Here is a 23,563-nt window from a genome sequence, read left to right on the forward strand (position 1 = left end):
AAATGCCTTACTTTGTTACCTAAATAATGTATTTCTTTGCACACAGTGTTCACAGCACACAGGAGTATAGAAATATTTCAGTCATTTCTGTCAAATCCATTTTAAATTGGTATTTTGTTGAAACTATCCAAGTTCCAACTTCAGAATAATTTGCTGAACAGTATCACTCTCATCCTTTAAATAAGCCAATTTTGATAAAAACCATTATAACACACACATTGTAAAATATTTTTTTGTAAAATTGTACCAAATATTTATGAGCTCCAAGCACTGTAAATTAAATTTGCCTCATTTCATTATTATTACTGTCCATCTAAGTCTTCATTTTATTTTTTATAACTTTATTATGCTTATATTGCAACATAAATTCTTTTATTTATTCTAAATACAAGAAACTCTGACATATACCTCTAAATCTCTCCAAAGTGTACTTTAAATCCATTTGAATAAAAATCTGAAATGGCTCCTTAAAATTATTTAACCGTTATAAATTTTATTCAACTTTCACGTGAAAAGTGAACTTAATGGAGACTCCACAAACGATGTAAAACAAAGACAGCTGACACGAGATCCATGACCCTGCAGGTAATCTTTGTTCAACTGAGACTTTCACAAGACAACTGCACCTTTCCCTCTCTTTCTCCAGAATTTTAAGCAGGGGGTCACTCACATCAGCCCTCCAATCACAGCCCCTCAAGGAACCATGAAATATTTCATTTCCTCTTCTTTAAGAGCTGCCTGCCACTGCAATTCAGCAGCAGGAAAGTGACAGAAAGTGGACAACTAAATCAAAACTGCTCCCCTTGGCCTCTTGTCATGTCTCCTTGCCTCCTAAGCCTTGCAGGGTAAGGCACCATCAGCTTTTGGACACCCAGGAAAACCCAGGGTGGTGAGGACAGTGGCATGGATTCAGTAGGTGGAACCAGCTTCTCCCTCTGAATCACTTGAACCATTTTATCCCAGGGGAGAGTTTGAGGGGCTCAGTTTTGAATGAGCCACCAAAACAGAGCTGAGACCACTCAATGTGGCAAGCGTGACTCAGAAAAGCAAGACACTGGCAACAGGGACTAAATAATCCTCAGATCTCTTCCTCTTGACACAGGTGCGGGTGCTGGTGGCAACTCTGGAATGCCAAACAAAAATCCTATCTCAAATACAGCCATTTTGGCTAGAGAAGCAACATTTCAGATGGAATCAGCTGGGCAGAATGAGATGCCCAGTGCTTAGAATCACAAGAAAAGATAATGATCCTTATACACCAACACCCCCAGTGCTGTTAGAGTAAGAGTTGTGAACCTGGCAGCAGGTTTTTTTGTTTGAGTGGTGCTAATGGATGCAGATCAACACTGTGTTCTGTCCAAATTCCAGTGTGGGACATGACACACTACTTGCCTGTGTCTCCCTGCCCTCCCATTGGAAATTCCCATCACACCTCCTGTGCTTGCAATCCACCAGGTGAAACATCATCACACCCAGTGCACCAGCCCAAAGCCTGCACTGGGGACAGCACTGCTATTGCAGCCAGGACAAGGAAATGACCCTCATACCCCTGCAGGTCTGGGGACAGCACTGCTATTGCAGCCAGGACAAGGAAATGCACCCTCATACCCCTGCAGGTCTGGGGACAGCACTGCTATTGCAGCCAGGACAAGGAAATGCACCCTCATACCCCTGCAGGTCTGGGGACAGCACTGCTATTGCAGCCAGGACAAGGAAATGCACCCTCATACCACTGCAGGTCTGGGGACAGCACTGCTATTGCAGCCAGGACAAGGAAATGACCCTCATACCCCTGCAGGTCTGGGGACAGCACTGCTATTGCAGCCAGGACAAGGAAATGCACCCTCATACCCCTGCAGGTCTGGGGACAGCACTGCTATTGCAGCCAGGACAAGGAAATGCACCCTCATACCCCTGCAGGTCTGGGGACAGCACTGCTATTGCAGCCAGGACAAGGAAATGACCCTCATACCCCTGCAGGTCAGAATTCCCCGCTATACACATCACTAAAAAGTAACATTAACAAACATTGACCCAAAACACTACATCCTCTGTTCATGCTGTGCACCACTACAAAACACAGAAAACTCCTGCAGAAACCTTAAGAACCATTTCCTGAGTAAGAGCCATGCAATCCCAAGCATATTCCATGATACTGAAGAGGAAACAAATGAGATCTGAATTTAGCTCAGAGTGTCATCCTCTTTGGGATCCTTCAGCATGTCCTGTGCCACATGAACTAAATATTACTTGGCCAACAGAGCCAAAACCCCCCAATTTAGAGAAATCACCAGAATAAGATGCAGTTGTGAATTTTCAAAATTTGTTTTGTTCTGGGGGGTGAGATCCTACAACAAATGCTCTCCAACCGTGCAGCCATCTGAGTCATTGTGCACTGGTGACCCTCATAAGGATGCTCTTGTTTCCAGAGCCAGTGTGATGCCACACAGCGATCTGTCTGTTCAATTGAATTCTTGCCTCTAGATAGATAGATAGATATAAAGTTTATTTTGAAATGTCTCCTAGTGCTTCTGAGCCTGACTGATGTGAGATGTTATTTTGAACATGCCAAAGCATCTGAACGGCTCCAGTCCTTTCTTTTCAGCGTGCATTCCTTGATAAGTGGCAAAGCTTCCCACTTATCAGTCACTCAAAGTGACTGTGGCTGTCAGCTGTGTACAAAGCGCAATCAGCTTGCAAGAAGAGACACCAGCATTTTTCTTCTCAGTTTGAAGCAAACACGTTTTGACTGCTAGTCATTCAATTTTAAAGCATCTTCAATTAGGGGCGGATGAAGATATAAAGAAAACACATCCTAAACACCTCTGCCAGCCAGCAGTAAAAAATTTATTGTTATCTCCTGCTTCACCTCACTGCAGAGGCAGCAGTGGCAGCCTTTTTTTGGCTGTACAGCAGGAGTGCTCAGGATTACACAGACAAGATCACGGCCACGGAGAGCTTGTGCTTCTCCAGGCACTTCCAGGTGGCACCTTGTGCCCCTGCTGTGCCCACACCTGCACAGGTGAAGCTCACACGGCACCCCACGCCACCCACTCTGAGCACAAACACTCACAGAATGCTCTGCAGGCAGCAAAATGCCAGACAAACCCACCAATAAGGCCATGGAAACACAGACAAGGAGGGCTGGCAGAGAGCAGAAGCTGCTGCAGGAAAGGGTGGGCAGCTGCACAGGAAAGGTTACTCAGCACCAGGGAGCTGAAAGTGAAAGGAAATGGTCAGAGCTGATGATGAGAGATGCAGAAATTGGAGAGGGGAACTGAAAACAAACAAACAAAAAAAGACAGGGCCCTGAAATGCCTGCTGAGGAGAGAGAGACCAAGATGAGGCCCTGGAGCACGATGCTGCCAGCTGTGAGGACTGGATTTGACCACTGGCCTTTCCTTACAGTCTAAGATGCTGGATTATTTTGGGTGTTTCAGTGCTCTGGTTTTTAACAAAAAAAAACTTTCTGGCCTCTTCTTGTGATTGTGTGAGAGAACTGGAAAATGGGAACACTGAAAGCTCAGTAACAGAAAGTAAATTAAGAAAAGATGCTAAAATGGCAAGAAAAGAAGTCATGAAGTTCAAAACAGTGTTAGAATTTGAGAACATTTGAACCAGTAACACTGGAGAAAACAAGTGCTATTGCCATCAAGTAGCTCAGCATAGGCAAAAAAAAGCTGCTTTACCTCAATCAAACATGCCCTTGCATTTCCAATAAATTCAAGTTCACAGAACCACAGAACATTCTGAGTTTGAAGGGACCCACAAGGGTTCAATTCTTCAGGGAATGGCCTTTATGGGGATCAAACCCCCAACCCATGCTCTGACCAACTGAGCTCATGCAAGTTTTAAGCAGATACTCCTGGTTTGCACTGGCACACCACCACCAGAACACAAATGTGGATGGCAGAAGGGTACAGAAAAGGCCTGAGACCAAACTACCTGCAGGAACTTGCTAAGGGTTACCTGTGGAGCTAAAACCATGGTGCAAACTGATCCTCTGCACTGAATGAAGTGCCCATAAGGACCCTTACATAACTTAACTTGCCTGCTAAGGGAAGGAAATGAAGGCCCACAGGTTACTCAAAAGTCCAGTCTGCCACAAACGTTATTAGCTGAAGCTGAGAGCACAGAAAGCAATTAGTTCATTCTGACTGATTTTTCTTCTTTCTTCCCCTTCTTTTCCCTATTTCCCCCCCCAGCCCCAAGGTTTTGTTTGTTTGGGGTTTTTTGGGGTTGTTGTTCTCTTTGGGTTTGTTTGGTTTTGGTTCTGTGCATGCATGTGTGTGGTTTTGGATAGCTTCTTTCCCGGGGATTTTGGCAGCCCAAGGGACAGGCGAGTCCCTCTGATAACTGATAGGAGATCAGCTGCAGGGCTCTGGGAGGAACAATTGTTCTGCCTCTCTGCTGGCAGCTCAGGGCTTCGGGAAGGGGCTGCAGAGTCATGGGAAAGGCTGCAGTGTGACTCCTCCTGGGCTCTCCCCGAGCGCAGCCTGCCCTGCCTGTGAGCTGCAGCAGAACAGCTGCTCCTGACACGTGATGGATGTGCACAAAGTGTCCCCACATCCACCAGCACTGCAGCATGCTCAGCCTGCCTGGGCACTCACAGCTTCTCACATCCACACTGGCAAAAAACCCCAAAAAACAAAACCAAACCCCTGCAGCGGACAGAGCCTGCTCTAAAAATATCCTGGAGAGAGAGGAGGAAGATACTTTCTCACAGTTTCCTACCAAGGAAAGGTCCCATTAAACTCCTGCTAATATGAACAAGAGCCTTTTCCCCATGTTCAGTGGGAGCTGGATCAGGCACTCCTTCAGCAGTTTTATTGTCTTACCGAGGAAACCTTCTGTCCTCACCTCTCTCTAACATGCAAAGAGGACTCTGGTTGTGGAAAAACTAATTCTGCTCTGCCTTGCAAGGGCTTGCAAAGGGATTGCAGCAGCACAAAGCCCTGCTCTGCTGCCACTGACTTCTCAGAAGAGCAGAATTCCCAGGGAACACAGGAATCCAGAAGCAAGAGGCATTTCTGAATCTGTAACCAGGCCCTTGTGCAGCCCCTGCTCATTTTTGTGTCTCCAGTGAAGCACTCACCACCCCAGCCCTTTAAAACCCATGGAGAGCTCTGGTTGGGAACCAGGAGAAATGCCCCAAGACCTTGTGACTGCCCTGAGGAGACACTGACAGGGCAAAGATTAGGAGTAAGGATCTCTGCCCTCCTTATTATAAACCCAAAGTTCTCCAAGTATTTAGCTCATATAGTGGCCTATTGGGAGGTTTTTTGGTTTTTTTTTGAAGAAGCATGTAGAAAATAAATGCCTTAGCCATGTTAGAAATATAATTTAAGACTGCAAACTTGTTGGGGCAGGGAAAAAAAAATCTTCACTTTTTTTTTCTACAGTCAAATAATCTGTGTCTTCTCCCAACAAGAGAGAGAAACTGGTGCCTTCTCAAAAAACCAAAAAGAACACAAATGGGTCTGGATATCAAGCAGCCAGCTCTGGGTAACAGAGGATTGCTCACCTGAGGAGTGCAGAGCAAACAACAAATCTATCTAAACAACAAAAATTATTGCCATAACTGGTGGGTAAATGATGGTACTGAAGCACCCTGGAAGCAGGTCTCTACCACTGTTTTGGAAGACTGGAAGCAGCCCAGAACCTCTTGCTGTTTGGAAAGTCTTGACAATAACAACTGTGTCATTTCAAAACTTTGCATGTTAAGCTTAAGAAATATTTTGCTGAACTTCTGTGTAACTCAGAAACCAAATCCCTCTTTCCTCCCCAAAAACACAGCGCCGTTTTGAAAAACAGATCTGGCTGGGAAATGGCCTAGCCATCCTGCAGGAAATTCTCACTTCAAGACTTTTATTACATTCCAGATTGGAACATCTCGAACCTCAGAAGGCAGTGAGAATGGGAATATTCTGGTTTGAGAACTGAGCATCTCTTCATCCACCCAGGAGCTGGCAAAGCCACATCCCCCCCGGCAGGGCTGACACTGAAAGGGTTAATTCCATTCTGCTGTGCCTGTGAGACTTTCAGCACAGGAGCAAGGCCTGCAAAAGCTGCTTTCAGCAAGGAGAGCTGGGAGGTGAGAAGAAGACATGTGGTCCAAGAATGCAGTGACAGACAAAAGAACAGGGAATTGGGAACCTGGAGTGGGGTTTATGGTGATGGGGCAAAAACTGTTCTGTGCATGGAGAGGCTGTACATGAGTGACCCCCTTGCAGAGTCTCCCGTGTGCACCTTCAGCCCTGAATAAAATTATTCCCTCTGTAACACAGCTTTAGTGCTGGAGAGATGAATTCCCACATTTCAGGCATTTAACAGGTACCAGGTGGAACAGGCCAGCTTTGGTTCCAGTGTTGCATCAGAATTTAGCTGGGATCCCCTCACTCTCAGGGGTCCAAACCTTCTCACAAAGAAAGGGTTCTATTAAAACATCTGCTCTAGCTGTGGAGGAAAATGAAAAGCCTCTCCTAAAACACAGATTGCTGTCTGGCAGGAACTGCCCTCAATTTCAGAAAGCACTTGGTTCTTGGGCTGAGTATGTCACTCAGAAGAGAACACAAATTAGTAACCAATTACTGACAGTATCAAACAAAAAAAGTCAAACAAAACTGTGGCCTAAATGTTAGAAACATTGTAAAGCAGCGTTTTTGCTGCCTGCTGCTTTGAGATCTTAGTTTTACATTATTGGCAACCTGCAGTGTTCCAAGATCTTGAGCTGGGCTCTCCAAAAAAAATTTTGACTAAAAATCAGAACAGATTAGAAAACAGCATTTGGCCTCTGTTTTGTTTGCCTTCTAATTTTGGAACTTGTAGTGCTCATGGTTTCAGATTTTGCCTGGAAATCTGAGAGTTGGAAGTTTACATTTGGGAGAAATGAAAGCTGGCATTTTTGTCATCACATGACTCCAAGAGCTGGGGCTTGAGGGAAAAACATAAAACATTGTCAGGTTTTCCACAAAATTGTGAGATTAGCAGTATCAGTTTTATCACAATTTAGGCTGCAAGGTTGACCTATTTTATCAACAGTGCCCTACTGAATATGAATTGCTTTATGAATTTTAACAACCATATTTCATTTTAAATACAGTTCAATTAAAGTGACACTTGTCAGTGAGCTCCCAGCAAAGCCTTCCATCAGCATCCTGGGCCAGGCTTTGTCTCTGGGCTGCAGGGGCCCTCCCAGCCCCGTGGCTCAGGGACACCCTGGAACGAGGGGTGACACCATGGGCACCTCCCAAGCTTCTGCCCCTCTGTGCCCGGCTGGGATGGGAGCTGCAGAGCCCCACAATGCCCCAGGCTCCTGGGGAAGGGCACCAGGGAGAGACTGGGGCCCCACAGAAGAGGAGCGGGTTACCAGGAGAGCTCCCTTGAGGACAAAACTGAGCTGAAGCCAAGAACTTGCTGAGCTGTACCAGTGTTGGAACCCAGGAAATTCCCCTGGCTGCCCTGGAGGGCTCGAGCCCCTGCCCAGGACCCCTGTGCCTTTGATTCAGCCCTTGGAAAAAACAACTACCAACCTTATCTGAAGAATTACAAGCCACGAAAGTTTAAGTAGAATGATAGTGAATTTATCACAGGGTGAAAACCAGATTTTTTGTGTTTGTTGGAATGGGGGTTCAGGGGGCAAGATGGAGGAATCTGGGCGTGTCCAGCCTTTCTCCTCCTTCTTCTTCTTGGCCTCCATCTTCTGCAGTGATGTTGGCACTTTGGGATTGGTTTAGAGTAGAAGCTCACTGTCTAACATAGGTGATGGGTATTGGGAAGTCACTGTAAACATGTTATATGTCGTTTTTAGTATAAAGGGGGCGGCCAGAGTGCCTCTGTCTGTCCTGCTGAACAGACCTCAGCTGGACAGGAGAAATAATTTTATAGATAAGATACAATAAGCAACCTTGAGACCGAGAAATGAAGAGCCCTGACTCCTCCTTCAACTGCTGGGCTGGGAAAAGAGACTTTCTAACCTATCTTGGGGTCACTCTGAGCAGCTAAAGCCCTGAGATACCAGGCATCAGCCTGTCCTACAATTTCTGCCTCAAATACAGCCTGAAACCTTTGGGGGTGCTGATGCCCAAGGGCTGTGCAAACCCACATTCCAGCTGCATCCATGGCAGAACAGCAGGGCCAGGGGTGCAGGGAGAACAGCACCAACACTCAGAGGCAGAAACCTCACACACAAAGATTGGGCAGAGCAGAAAGCAGTGTGCACAGGGGGCTGCATCCCAAAGTGCCATAAAAAACAGGGAAGGGCTAGTTAATTATTCAGAGAAACTCAAATTAGGTCTAGAACATCTTGAAAAGTAGAAAAAAAATTATAAACATCTGCCAAAACACAAAATCCCGTCTAGATCCTATTTTAGTATTTTGAGGTCGTACAGATTCTCAAATTTAATCTAATCTGCAGCTTTCCTCCAGCTTACTTAACTCTCTTTACAAAGTCCTTGTTTTCTGTTTTAGTGACACCACCTTCCAATGAACTCAGCAGAGATGGGCTTGGAAAGGATGTGTCACTTAGACTCGCATGCCAGGCATGTTTTTCTGAGCCCAAGGAACTAAAGCATCTTTCTCCAGCATCCCAGAGGTGCTGGTTTAACTGAGCTGCAGTTCCACGGAGCATCTGCAGCCCTCTGAGGAGGAGAGGGACTCTCAGCCTCTCCCTGGTTAAGGATTGTGTGATGGGCTAAGGAGAAAGGGAGCTGTTTCCAAGTTAGCACACGGAGAGAAAGGACTCATAAATCATGGGGTCAGCCAGGTTATGCTTTTTTCTAACCTTAGGGTATTATGCTTTCAATACAATTTTTCAGTGGCTTTTTTCTGTGTAATAATTTATATGGAATTATGGCAACTCTTACAAGCTTGGAAAAAAATTGGCTCAAGTAAAACGATTCCTTTGTCATAAATAAGTTGAGTTCATAGCTACAGCACAATCACTCAGCTGCACCTAAGTCAAACAGTTATCCACTCTTTGTAGGAATATTTCCCTGTCAATAAATCTCATGCTATTTCAAGACTTCAGGGCAGTGTGACAGAAGCCTGTTAGATTAATTAGGGCAAGGTCAGGAAAGCTGAACTCACAGCTACATTCTTGTCACAGTTTTCTTCCACCTCCCATAACCCATAGGCTGACTGTAAACTCACTGACCATTTTAAACACAGGCACCTTAGGGGGACTTCATTGCCTTAATTCATATCCAAAGGACGATTTCTTTGAGAATTGTTTCTTCTCTGACAGTCACTAGCTGAGAAGAAATGTTTTGCTTTTTGTTCCCTGTCAATAAGGATGTTTTTTGTTTTTAAATGGTTTTCCCTTCAGAGTTATGGGCTTCAGGCAGGGTTCATGAGACTTCAGGATCATACATGGAACTGCCCAGACTGCCTGTGCAGTATCAGCCAAATTTCACTACAAACAGATCATCTCTGTGGGAATGAGACAGCAGCACTGTCTCCCTGCCTGCTCCATTCCTGACCTTTCCAGCCTGACCATCCAAAAGGAGGGTGCCACAAATCCGATGGGGTCTGTGTGAAGCGGACCCTGGAGGTGAAATCCTGACCTCAGCAGGGTCAATATTTCATCTGCAATCCCTTGAGCCAGAGCCCCAAATCATTCCTGAGGATTGCAGCTTCCATCAGATGGGACTTGGCTGACTTTCATTTACTACTGACTTAGGTCAAACTTGCACCAGGGATCAGGAGATGAAAGGCTCTATATCTCATTATCAATAACCAGGGTTTTCTTCACTACCCCTAAAAACAACATACTTCATTCTTATCTACAGGGCATTAAAACTTAAAAGGGTTGGGGTCAAATTACATTACTTCAATTTATTTATATTCACTGCTTATAAAACAACTTCCTCTCTCGCTGCCATAGCTAAATGCTAAAAATACAAATATTTTCCTTGCTGTTGTACAGGTTTTGCTATTGTTTTTCTTTTAAAGTCTTATTAAAAATGCAGCAATAAAGAAAATCCCTCCCACACACAAATTAGGAAGCAGAAAAGAGTACAGAGGTCGAGGCCAAATCAAGCCTTACCAATCTCAAAATTATTTTCAGCAAAGCACATTTTGTATAGAAGTTGCCTTATAACAGAGGGATGGACCTTCCCAGGAGTTTTTCTATAAATGCCCAAGTCCAGATATGGACAGAATGTCCCTGGAATGACAGAGCCAAGTTTTCTTCCAGTAGGGAGCTCCTCTGATCTGCCTGGAATTAGGTTTTGTTAAAAGGCTTACAATTGTGATTGACAATTTTAGGCAACTCCCTCTGAAATGCTGATGAAAAGCTTTGGAAGGAGAATCCTGCTGCTACTGAACAAACAGAACCCAGTCTACAGCAGCGTGCAATGCTCTGTACAAAACTGCATGATTAAACAGCCAGAGATCCCACCCTGGTCCCAGGTATCTGTAAAGTCAAACCCGTCCTTTGTTATTCCATGGATTATGTTTATTAACCATTCCTGTTATTCCACAGGCAAGCAGATTTGCACTGTTCCCAAAACAGGGGCATGCACATGGAAGAAAAATAATGAAATACAGTCAATGGCATGAAAAGAAACTTCTGAATACAGTATGAAGTTTACTGGGTATGCTGGTTTAACAACTTCTTCTACTCCTGGGAATAAACCTGCAGGTACCTGAAACTTACACAGCTGCTCTCCTGAATCTAACCAGCCCTTTGGCCAGCTTCTCACTCACACAATACTTCTGCATAAATAAAAAATTCCAGTTTCACAACACCTCAGGCAGGGGGAAGAAGGTGCACTTGATTATCAATCACTGAAGATTATCAATCACCTCAGCAAAGCCTCAAACACAGAGCTGTAGGACACTGGTTCCAAACAAACTCTTTCTGGCAATGCTTTTGTCACTCCTGAGGAAAGAGGATTGGTCCTGCAAATGCCTGAATTATTTTATATTATATCCTGCTTGCATGACCAGCTCCTCTAACAACTTCTTCCCGACCCTACAAAAACCGTGCTAATCATATAAGGCCTTCCAAAACCTGACCTTTTTTTTTGCTAAATGACAGGTAAAATCCTCTTGTGTTTCCATGAACAAGATGCCAGCCAACTGCAGAGATTCTTAAAGAAACTGTGGCAACAATGGCTGAGGGAAAGCGTGGGGAAGGGAAAGGAAGAGTAACAGGGGTGTGGGAGGAGACGTGTCTCTGACCTGGATCTGCTGCTGAAGAAGGTTAATTTTGTGCTGCTGCTGCAGAAGCTGCTGCTGTTGTCTTGCAATCTGTGAAGAAATTGCACAGAAGAAACATGAGATAGGGATCACCATTCCCAGAGTCCATCCACAGGAAGCTCTGACCCTGCTTAGTTCTTCAAACCTCTCCTGTGAGCTAAGGAACCTCCGAGGGCAGAGGCTGCTGCTGAAGCAAGGGACGCGTGTTCAATTCATTGCTAACACCAGTGGGAAAGGGACTCTTGTGGAAAATGCTGTGCTGTGCATAAGACAAGGACCTAGGCAGAAATCTTACTGAAATGGCACTGCCAAAATTCCCCAGGAGAGAGAACAACACCAGCAGAGAAACCAAAAAATGCTGGAGAAGGGTAGAAAAAGCAAAAAAGTAGGATGGCCAGAAATACTTTTCTGCTTGGCACCACCTGCTCAGAAAGTTTTTAAAAACCAGCAATCTGACACCATGGAGCAAGGTTCTTAGTGTACTTTTATTAATGTAGCAACAGGCACAAAGAGACTGGAAGTGAGCTTGGAAAAATCCCTGGCTCTCCAATGTGTGTATCAGCTGCAAGGAGCTGAGGGGCAGGCAAGGCCACAAGGCTCAACATGAGCCTGCTTTGTGAAGCCCTTCTAAGGCTCCTCTCAAAGCCAAGTGCCTTTTCCAGAAGGACTTCCACCCTCCCTCTCCCTAAATCCCTGCAAATGCTGCTGGGGACACATTTTACACCCATGAAGGGAAAAACCAGACACTAGCAGAACGGAGTTAAGAGCTCTAAAGGCTGGAGGGAGACAAACCATCCTTGAACTTAAAAAGCAAGAATGGAGCCTTTCTTTTAGAAAGAAAAATAATTTTTATCACTACATTTTTTCAGAGTTTGGGTATTTTAATTTCTGCATAATAAAGAAATAACAGAATTTCTTCAATTAAAAGAAATCCTAGTTATCCTAATTTCTCTTTGCCTTTTTCTACTGTCTTCATTTTCTTTTTCACTTTCAAATCCCTGTGGCACTGGTGACTTTAGGAGGCAGGGTGAAGGGAATAGCTGGTACAGGATGTCTCCTGGTGAAAGAATTGCCAATTCCACCTTCACTCCTTCCCCTACCTTTGCTGTCCTAACAACAGCAGGATGCAAATTCTGCAGCTCAAGGTAAGTCACTTCTGTTCTCCCCATGTGGGAGTTCAGGCCAAAATAAGATAAGGTTTTTAAATAATTAAATTAATAATTTTAAATCATTAAAACCAGGGGAAAACAAGGCTTAAATGTCTGAAGGTAGCAGCAGTGCCTTAGAAATCTTAAGACTTGCTTAAGTACAATACCGACACTGAATATGACAACTATGACAGATTTCAAAGAATTTTGTGAGTTTAAAACTCACAGAGCTGCAATTGTGTGATAAAATTTTAAACTAGATATCTAAATATTCTCTGCTTGCGTTCAAGTACAAAAGCAGACATTAATTTCTGTTAAAATCTGCCCAGTGAAATCTGTGAGAAAAGTTAAGTTTTTGCCTAAAATGTTGTGTGTCCATGTGTGCCCATTGGAAATGATCACATGTGAAAAGCATGTTTGCATTTCCAGTGAAGGGCACATTTGCAAAAACTGAAAATCAAGCCTCTCAAGTGTAGGAAAAAAAAAGTCACACTTGTTCACTGACTTTATATTATTCTCTGCTTTTTTCCATGGTTGGCAAAACCCAACCTCTTCATGTCTCACCTTACAATGCAAGTGCTGCATTTTGTTCTTTTTATACCTGCTCAGTACTTCTGAATTAAAGCGGCTTTGGGGGATTATTCAGGAGGGCTGGATGTGCCTGTTTATTTACAGACAGTTCAAAAACCCTAACAGTAGTGAAGGTAACACAGAACTGCAGAATATTGTGAGTTGCAAGGGACTCACAGGGAGCATCCAGCCCAACTCTTGGATGAAGAGACTGACCCCACAGCCTTGGTGTCCCAGACATCTTTTATGAAAAATCCTTTCCTTAGGATTTTTCCTCCTGAGAAGCTGAGAGGCCTCAGGAACAAAATGCAAACAATGGTTATCTGCTGCTGTGGAATGCAACAGGTGCATCTGTGATTGGTCTCATGTGGTTGTTTGGAATTAATGGCCAATCACAGCCCAGCTGGCTCAGACACAGTGTCCGAGCCACAAACCTTTGCTATCATTCTTTCCTTTCTATTTTTAGCTTAGCTAGCCTTCTGAGGAGAACCTTTTCTTCTATTCTTTTAGTATAGTTTTAATGTAATATATATCTTAAAATAATACATCAAGCCTTCTGAAACATGGAGTCTGATCCTCGTCTCTTCCCTCACCCTAAGACCCCTGTGACCACCATCACACCTTGGCATTGCTGGCAGCAGGCTCTGCACAGCTCCAAGATGGATCTATTGCAAATTAAATTTGCAAGCATTAACACCCCTCTATAACCTGTTAAATCATCTATGATTAGGATTAAACTGTAGAGCATTCTCCTGATGTGTTCTTGTTCAAGCCTTTCCCCCTTGGAGAACAAACGGAAAAGACCCTGCGTGCACTTTTCGGGTATGGAGGCTAAAGCCAAGCTGCTGGGCAGCCCTTGCAGGGAGTGGCTGGGGCTGCAGGCAGTGCAATGACCACTCACCTGCTCCTGCTGCTGCTTGGCCAGCTCCATTTGCTGCCGCTGCTTCTCGATCTGAGACGCCGCCAGCTTCTTCTGCTCGTCGTGGGCTGCCAGCAGCTGCTCCCTCAGGCTGGTCAGCTGGTTGATCATGCCCATGAGCTGCCTCTCCTTCTCAGCCAGGCTCTCTGGAGTCCCTGGGCATCACATGGTGGGGGAGAAAGAGAAGGGAGAACGTTTAGAGCCATGCAGCTCTTTTATTTTCTCTTGATTTTGCAGCTCTACTGCAAGCAGAGTTTCAGGAGAGGCAAAGAGCAGCAGCAGATTGCAATGTGCTGCACACAAAGACCTGCTCCTCTACAGGAAAATGAGCCATGGAGGGTAAATCTGCACACAGGCTCTGATCTGGGGTCCCCCTTCAATGGTTCTTTGCACTGCCTTTCTGTCAGATTAACAGAGGGAAATAATACTGCCTGTTTTGAGGAAGTTTCAAGTTTTAAACACTGGGGATCAAAAGCCCAACCCTTCCAAGTTTGTAAGACAACAACATTTATGGCAGAAACTTAGGAAAAAGATGCAGTTTCTGTAGTGTCAAAGCATTGATGTAATGTAATTAACATCCCTCTATAACCTGTTAGATCATGCACATCCCTGATTAGGATTAAATTATACAGTATTTAAACTGTCAGTAACTCCTACTGCTGTTGCTGCCACCAAGGTACAATTTCAAGGGACAAATTCTTTTATAAACATATCCAAAATGTGAGTTAAACCCAACTCATCACCACTCTCATTTGCACTGTTGTTAGACGTTTTTTATGGTGGAGTTCAGCAGACACACACAGAGGAAATCACTACCTCACTTTTCATAATCATGCTGAAGAAGTGATTTTTCTACCCAGAAGGACAGTGGTTATAAGGGAACATTCTTCTGCCAATGTCACCAGTGCTCTCCAAGTGGAAATAAAAAAAAAAAAGGGAAAAAGAAAAAAAGTTGGCGACTCCAGCAAGCATGCTCCTAGCCAACTATCCAACTATCAGTCAGACATGGAGAGAGCTACTGGTAATAGCTCATTTAGCCTTCCCCCCTGCCAGTGCAGGAATGTTCCCTGCAATATTTCATACAGCCTGCTAGACTGGATTGAAATGGCTGTGATGGTGAATCCTCTGCTCTTGCTCTGAAAGCCCTTGAGGTGCCACTGGGAGGGCTCTTTGCTTGATATTTAGCTTAATTTCCTTTTTTTTGTTACTTTTACCTAATTTCAATGATATGATCCCGAGCAACATCCCATTTGCTACATCAGCCAAGTGCAAGCATTTAAATCCATTTGTAGACAGCCATATGCAGGTGGAAAACCACACAGAATCACCAGAAAAAACGTGACAGGAGAAATGCAACTGCATTGTTTTTCATTAGGGTTCTAGAAATTTCTGTGAAAATATTCTCACCACACAACAAAGAGCTACAGCAGAATATTCTCAGATAAAGCCTCCAGAAAAACTGTGGTACAAGCTGGAAACTTGAGAAACACACTGCAACAGAAAGCATAGGCCTTTAAACCTGTTCTGCTAAAAGCTGTGAGAAGGAATGGAAGCCAGTGCTAAAACACTCCCAGGGCTGAAGAAAACACTTCTAACTCTGAGCTTTCCTTCCAGCACTGGAGACAGAGAGCTGCTACAAGCCATGCATTTGCCACCTGGCCATGGAATTAATCAGAGGTTTCCACTGCCACTCTTGCATCCTTTATTTGTTGTTCCCCAGGAGAAAGGTGCAGGGTTTCCAAGGGGTGCAGAATTGTTCTAGGAGGCAGCCCCTGCCTGGCCTGCCCACGTGGGTTTACCATAAAGCTCCTCCAATGGAGACTGCCATGCACAGCTACTGCCACTGAAACACCTGAGAACAAAATATTCTGCATTTATTTATCTATTCAGCAGATATTTTATTCCTAACTTTCACTGAGGGTGGATGCAAGCACGAGAGAGAGGGGAAGAACGTCCTACAGACAGAAGGAACACACAGCATTGCCTCAGCCCCTGAGTGAGGGCAAGCAGAAAGAAATCACTGTCAAACACACCAACACTCAGCACTGCTGCTTCACCCCTGGATTTGCAGCTCCTACAGCAGCTTTCAGCTGGGAATCAAAAACCCCTTTGTAAAGTTAAATTAATCCCCATCTTTAAGTTAATCTGAAAGGTGGAAAACTGTTTCCACATGTGTGAAGTGACAGGCAGAGAGCTCACAGTTCCCAGGAGAGGCAGAAAAGCCGTGCTGCTCTCCAGGCTGGGGCTGGGCTCCCTGGGAGGGAGCAGGGCACAGGCAGGGACAGGGACATCCCACCAGCCTGCCTGGCTGGCACAGGGCAGCAAAACCCTGCAGCAGCTCCAGCTGAGTGCCAGGAGCAAAGTGCAGCCTGCAGCTCTTGGTGCTGAGCACAGCAAGGTCAGGGATGTGCTGGAAGGGGCACAGGGGAGGCCACGGGCATCACCAGAGGGCTGGAGCTCTATTCTCAAAGAATTTCTATTCTATTCTGTATCTATTCTATTCTCTATTCTATATCTGTTCTGTTCTCTATTCTATATCTATCTATTCTCTATTCTATATCTATTCTATTCTATATCTATTCTATTCTCTATTCTATATCTATTCTATTTTATTCTCTATTCTATACCTATTCTATTTTATTCTTTATTCTATACCTATTCTATTTTATTCTCTATTCTATACCTATTCTATTCTCTATTCTACATCTATTCTATCTCTATTCTATTCTCTATTCTATATATATATCTATTCTATTCTCTATTCTATATCTATTTTATTCTCTATTCTATATCTATTGGCTATTCTATATCTATTCTATTGGCTATTCTATATCTATTCTCTATTCTATATCTATTCTATTCGCTGTTCTCAGAAAGGCTGAGAGACTTGGGGCTGCTCAGCCTGGAGAAAATAAAGGCTCCAGAGGCACCTTCCAGTACCTACAAGAAGCTCTTAAAGATGGGGACAAACCTTTTAAGCAGGGCCTGCTGTGACAGGACGGGAGGCAATGGTTTAAGCTAAAAGAAAGTCAATTTAGGTTAGAAATAAGGAAGCAGTTGTTTACAGTGAAGGTGGTAAAACACTAAAATAAGTTGCCCAGAGAAGTGGTGGATGCCCCATCCTTGGAAATGTTCAGTTTTCAGGGCTTTGAACAGAGGAAGTGTCCCTGGGCACTGCAGGAAGACTTGCTGACCTTCCGACCCAAGCCATGACTGTGAGCTCAGAGCAAGCAGTGACTGCCAGAGCAGACACCAACAGCACACTGCAGCCAGCCACACATCCACTCACTCTCTTCATTATTATTATTCCGTTCTTAAAGACAATCTGAAATGCCCACAAGGGGTGTTTTATATCCTACTTACCAAGTACAATGCATTATTCCTGGGGTTTATACAGCTGGAGTGAAAGTAGCCTGACAAAAGGCAGACTTCTTGCATTATATTTCTGGAGCTATTTCAGTTTGCTAATAAACCAAAAGGGAAAATTTATCAGCATCAGCTTTATTAAAAAAAATCTTCTCTTGGAGAATACTTCCTGGAAAACATGGCTTAGTAGGTGCTTTTTTTTCCCAGGACTAAGCCATCCTTCCAGTAACTGGAATAGTACTTAATGATAATTTCAATTCTTTGAGGTAATAATTCCTTGCAAAGTAAGTACTTGGATAGCCATACTCTCAAGTGACCTGCACAAAACCAGAGGCAAAAAAAAAAAAGGATCAGCTGTGTGGCTCTAATGAGAGATGGGGAATTCTGTGCCATTTCCCCTTGTCTTACTCACACATCCATGGAAGCTCCACTGATGATGAATCATAGTTTTGACATATCTTGCAGGTAACTGCTGGCTTGTAAATGTGTGAAAATTAAAAAAAAAAAAGGGAAGTACTTGAATCAGACAGTCTTGATAATAATGTTAAATGTTTGCATTTACTTTAAGTTTGGTTGTTTTTTATGTTAGCCTTATTACCTAGCACATCTTTTCTATAATTATTTTTCTTAAATGGTCAACAAAAGTGCCATTTCACATTGCCATGGCCAATCATGTATTCCTTTGCAGAACATACAAAGGCCAAAGCATGGACAGTGTTATTTATTTATTGGTGAGGTGAGGCCAACAGTGGGGTCACTACATAAGTACAATCAGTGCCAGGAATTTTTCCTGGTGCAGCAAAAACCACTACAGAGTTATGAGCTCCAGTTGGTTCTGCACCCTTTTCTAGATGCTGTAGGCAAACAAGGATGGCGGACTTTTATCCTACCCTCACTATTTTCTCTGTGTGAACCTGCACGAGATCCAAACCTGTATCATGGTCTGAAGTGTCTTGGCAGCCAAGGGATTTCCACTTAAAGAATCCTGCAGCTCACAGGGCAAAACACGTCAGTATTTTAAGCAACTAAGCCAACAACAAATAAAATAAAGACAGCTGCTCAAACGATGCCACTCAGGAATTAATGAACTATCCACAGGGCTGCTGACCCTGCTGGAACTTGGGAGGGGTGCAAACCCCTGTCCCCAGCAGCCACCTCCAGCTGACAGAAACCCCAAGTGTTCATCACTGCAGGGCACACCTTGACAGCAAGCTGGACCACTCCACAGAGGTTCTGAGTGAGAGCCCCAAACAATGCCTCAAGAACTGCTCTGAATTACCCTGAGAGCCCAGACAAACAGATACTGCACATTTCATGTCTAACAAAGCCTTTAACCACCTGCCCTTCAGGAGGTTGCTGTGGGTGCTCTCTGTGCTCCATCACTGCAATGGCAGAACATGGATTTTCCACAACTGATGGGAACAGCTCGGGCAAAGGGCCATCAAAGCACACACTGCAGGTTGGTAGCTGCATAAAGAACCGAGAAAAGATGCTCTCCAGATGTGTCAGCTTATCCTCTATCACCGTGAACAGAAACTCAGGAAAAACCCCATGTTTGTGGATGCAGCACCCACAGCAGATGGCAATAAAAGAAGACTCAAATTAGCGGCATTCTAGGCAAACCTAAACTCCATCTCAGATCAACACTACCCATAATAGTGTTTAAAGTAGTAGAAGAAATTTACTCAAATGTGAAATAAACTATTACACATTCTTAGTTCTGATTCACAGGCTCAGACTGGCAGTGACAGTAACATTTTAATAAACATTAGAATGAAGACACCAATATGACCAAATGACACACTTAAAGTGAGAAAAGGAACAGGAGAAACCTTGGCATACCCACCCAAAACAGAACCAGAGCAAAAAAAAGGCAGAGGAACTGCTTCTGCGATCAAAACAGTAAATACTTTGTTATAATTTATTAGACAGAATGAGAATGTAAATGAGAAATTGGGAAAGCCAGTATTTTCTGTAACAGGCATTTTCAGCTTTTGCAGCAAATGCTGAGGCAGTGGGAGTGTTTGCTGCCAGCCAGCCGAGGGATGTGTGTGCCCCAGGGGCAGGGCTGTCCCCAAACCCTCTGTCCCCTCCCCAGGAACTGCTGGGGATGCTGCTCTGAGCACACTCACCCACCCAGGCACTGAAATCCACCTGCCAAGCCAGTTTATGCTGTCACAGGGACTGCCTCAACAGCTTTTGAACTGTCAGGATCTGTCTTTCAAAGGGAAATCAAAGAAAACAATGTGCGAGTACAAAGGCTGGAAGACATAATAATATTGTATTATGTTCGTATCGTTAGCTGTGGTTACAAAAGGGAAAAAAAGCCTCCTGTATCTACAAAGTTTTCTATGGGGGAAAAACTCATTAAATGGAAATAAGAATATTTTGAAGTGCTCTGTATTCGAATGATGCTAAGATCTATAATAATAAAGCATTTTTTAATTTCAAAGCACCACCTAATTGATCTTCTTAAAGACTGTTTGCAGGTATTAAGGTGATGGCATGCATTATGTTTTTCAAGAGCAAACTGAAGCACAAAGTTTTTAGCAACTCTCTGAAAGTCATTCTGCACTTTATGTGGTGTAGGAGGTTTTATTGCTGGCCCTGATGAAGTCACCAGCAGAACTATTGCAGCAAGGCCAAGAATTTCCCCACTGACTTTTAACAGTAATACACGTTAAATAGATAATTAAGTCTGTGTTTGACCCAGTTGGAGACTAGGTAGGGTTTCAGCCAAGGGGACCCTTATGAATGAAGCAATTATTGATGTCATCCAGCCCATGGAGCAAGAGCCCTGCCACAGCACAGCCTCTGTGACTTTGATGTAAGAGCCCTGAGACACGGGCTGAGCTGCACCCCATGCATGAGCTAAACACTGAGTCACCTCCAAGCAGTTCCTGCAATGCTCTCCTTTTTCAGCAGGCTTTTTTAGCCAGCAAAGGTTACAGTTTTGATACACAAATGAAGGTTTTTCAAACCGAATAATCTATTAATCAAGCTGTCCTCAGAAAGAATAAAATCCTACTAGTCCTAACTGTATCAAATCCAAAGAATAAATAAAATTATCAGCAGTTCATGAAATAACTATATTTTCTAGAGGGTTTTCCTACAGCATCTTTCCTCCACAGTATCATTCTCATCCCAGTCTCAACTATTTTTTCCTCACTCCTTGTGCTACTTTTAACCTTGACATTATTAGACATCTAAACCCAACAATACTTTGCTTAGTAAGGAAACCAGAAAAGTAAAACAGACAGGTTACCGAGTGTTCTTCTACTTTAAAGCAAGCTAATCTGTGTCATGCTCTCCCTAAATAAAAATTTTAAAATCTATTTATGACATAAATGTAAAGAGGAGTATTCCCATTCGTGCTGCTGACATCACCTGCAGTCACACACGAGGCAGTGAGGAGCTGGTGTTTCCTCCAGGAAAAGCAGGCTGAGAAACACATCTAAGTGGCTGAGGTAAATTCACAATTTAACATCTTTCCCCTGTTTTAAAGAGCAATGTGAAATGTTTATGGCCAAGCAGTGGGACTGCACTTTAAATTCTGTACCTGCTGGGATGGGGGGGTCTGTGCCTGGGAACTTGTGCTGATGCTGCTCTGATCAATACTGCAGAGCTTCACTATGGACTAGAACAGAGCTTCTCAGGCCTCTGAACCCTGCAGCTGTCAGGACAAAACTGGCATTTTTCATTGAGAATTTAAGCCAACTTTGCTACACAATGACTGCATCTTACAACTACCCACCTTGCTAAATTCAACTATTTCATCTTATTGCTGGGGCGAGTCAGTGTAACGAAAGAAAACTTTCTGACTGCTTTTTTACCTGGCAAGCCACAGGCTCCAGAAACAGAAACAAGGAAAGAAAAGGTGCACAATTCACACTGATTTGCCTGTACCCACAGATTTATGTAATGAATCTTTTGTTTGACAAGTAAAAATCCGCTGTAGGACAGCGAGATACAAGGAAGGTTTTTATTTCAGCAGACAGACAATCTTTTATGATTTTAGAGCAAGGTGAAGAATGAGTAAAACCAAATTATGAGCAATTACCCTCTTTTGCCATTACCAGCCTCAAGAACTCATATTCTGTGGGGAAAAAGAAGCTCAGCTGCCTGCTGTGCACCGAACCAGCACTTTGGTGTCTCAAGGCTGGAAAGAGGCTGTCACTGAGCACTCCTCATTTGCTGTCAGGAAGAAGTTTTGGTACAGCAGACCACAAACAAGGCTTGGTATTCAACCAGGTTAGCAACTCATTGTCAAGGTTACAAAAGGAACAGACAACTCTGTTTGTGCTGAGACTCTTTCTCAGAGGTTACTCATTGTTTCACTGTCTAGACAAGTTAGAACTAGGCTAGGAAAATAGGAGTCGCTGCTGGAATTTTATGCAGCAGCAGGAAAAAGAGTAAAAAGTGTGTGTGTGTATATTTGTTTTGTTGTGACAAGCTGGCAGCTGTAGCTCAGTGACATTCAGCCCTATCAGGTAATTTTAGAACCATGAAGCACAGCTTTAGGACCCTTTTGTCAACCAGCTCTCTGAACAATTTTTAAATACAGTGGGTTTGGCCCCCATATGTTCAAACATAGTCATTGGCATTTACTACCTCAATTAGTTCAATTTCATTCCGTTATCTCTATCAATAATCACATCTTAAAAATAAAATTAGAACCTGACTTTTTGAGACCAAGTTAAATACCTTTATGTACAAAAATCCAGAACAACCTGAATTAGCTGCTTTGCCATAAAATAACATTTTTAGAGGCTTTAAAAAGGATTCCTCCAACCCTCCCTTCCCCATGCACAGCCCTCAGCCAACCTCCCATTCTAGGTCAAATAGGAGCAGCTCCATGCAGCCACCACCTCTCCCCCAGGCTTCCTTCTGGCCTGGAGAAGTTCTGTGTTGGCTCAGCCAGCCCTGGCTGCCTCTCTGCAGCCTGAGGGCACCACACTGCCCTGTGACCAACCTGCCAGATTTCCTCCTGAAACTCAGGATCCCCTGGCTGCACCTGGGCAGGATCCCGTGCACCCCAGCACTTCTGGGATGTTAACAAAGCACTAAAGCTCCATTGGCAATTTGCTGCTATCAAACCCCTCCAAAAAGTAAACACAAAGAAGACGACACCAAGTAGGTTGCAACAAATACTGAATTTATAGTGAAATACTGAATTTATAGTGAAATGCTGAATTTATCGTGGTTAAAAGCTGACAATCCAACATACCTCCTTCACTTATGACTCTCACCCTCCTTCTCTTGCCACTCCACTTACAATACTACTCACAGAAAAAAAAAATAATGCAGAACACCCAGAGCTGACACAAGTTTGCAAACATTTTTGAACCCTTAATTTGCAAATGGAAAATTGACACATCTCCTGGGGATCTGCGCTGCATTAGTCAAAGGTTTAAACCCAGTGTATTCCCCATGAATAATCTCTCTCCCTTTCCCCCTCCTTCTTCCTGTCCACATGTAAATGCAGAATTTCTTGTCTTTAGTTTACAGATTATGTGATCCAAAGTGTCACTCACTGGATTACTGCACATAACCTGAGCACTACCCAGAGCTTACTTGCCTTCAACTTGTGCAGCATTACTTAACTGGAATTATCCCTCACAATCCATACAGGAATCTGCACAGCTCACTTATCTCAAGATTCTGTGTGTCACCTACCAGATTATCCCTGTTAATCCATACATTGAATCTACATAACATATGTCTTTAATTCAGGGGCTCTGATGAGCTATAGTATCGCTGAATGGATTATTTCTCTTTAGCCATCATTGGCAGCCCTAAAACCCCTCACTGCCGACTCTCTGGTGCCCCATCCCCTGAGCACAGGGGCACAAGCAGAGTCTGCAGCAAGCACAGCTCCATCTCTCATCACACCAGCCTGGCAGCACCTGCACTGACACTCCCTGGGGCTGGAACCCAGCTCCTCACACAAACCAAACCTCTGTGAGATGCGAGCTGCAGAGCAGGGCTGGGAGGCTAATCTCACTTTCCATAAATCTGTGCTCACTCCAGAGTCACCCTGAGACCTGGAACCCAGCTCCTCACACAAACCAAACCTCTGTGCTGTGGTGTGGGGAGGTTAATCTCACTTTCCATAAATCTGTGCTCACTCCAGAGTCACCCTGAGACCTGGAACCCAGCTCCCCATACAAACCAAACCTCTGTGCTCTGGTGAGCTGCAGAGCAGGGCTGGGAGGTTAATCTCACTTTCCATAAACCTGTGCTCACTCCAGCACAGCCTCCAGAGTCACCCAGATTTCCACGGACACAATGAAGAGCTGACTTTAACCCAATCCCTTTCACAGGGAGTGCGGAGAACTTCACCTGAGCTGTTTACAAA

General features: G+C 44.0%; 1 protein-coding gene across 10 annotated transcripts in view; it reads right to left on the reverse strand.

Moving 5' to 3' along the window:
• SOX5 (SRY-box transcription factor 5) overlaps positions 1-23,563 on the reverse strand; it is a 604,730-nt gene that overhangs the window by 121,853 nt on the left and 459,314 nt on the right. For all 10 annotated transcript variants that reach the window (XM_030959507.1, XM_030959511.1, XM_030959510.1 and 7 more), the window contains 2 exons: positions 13,822-13,994; positions 11,185-11,253 (listed from right to left, as the gene is read on the reverse strand). In XM_030959507.1, the coding sequence (XP_030815367.1) occupies positions 11,185-11,253; positions 13,822-13,994 (242 nt within the window). The remainder of the gene's footprint in view (positions 1-11,184; positions 11,254-13,821; positions 13,995-23,563) is intronic.

The sequence above is a fragment of the Camarhynchus parvulus genome, chromosome 1A (assembly GCF_901933205.1).
Source record: "Camarhynchus parvulus chromosome 1A, STF_HiC, whole genome shotgun sequence".
Lineage (NCBI taxonomy): Eukaryota > Metazoa > Chordata > Aves > Passeriformes > Thraupidae > Camarhynchus > Camarhynchus parvulus.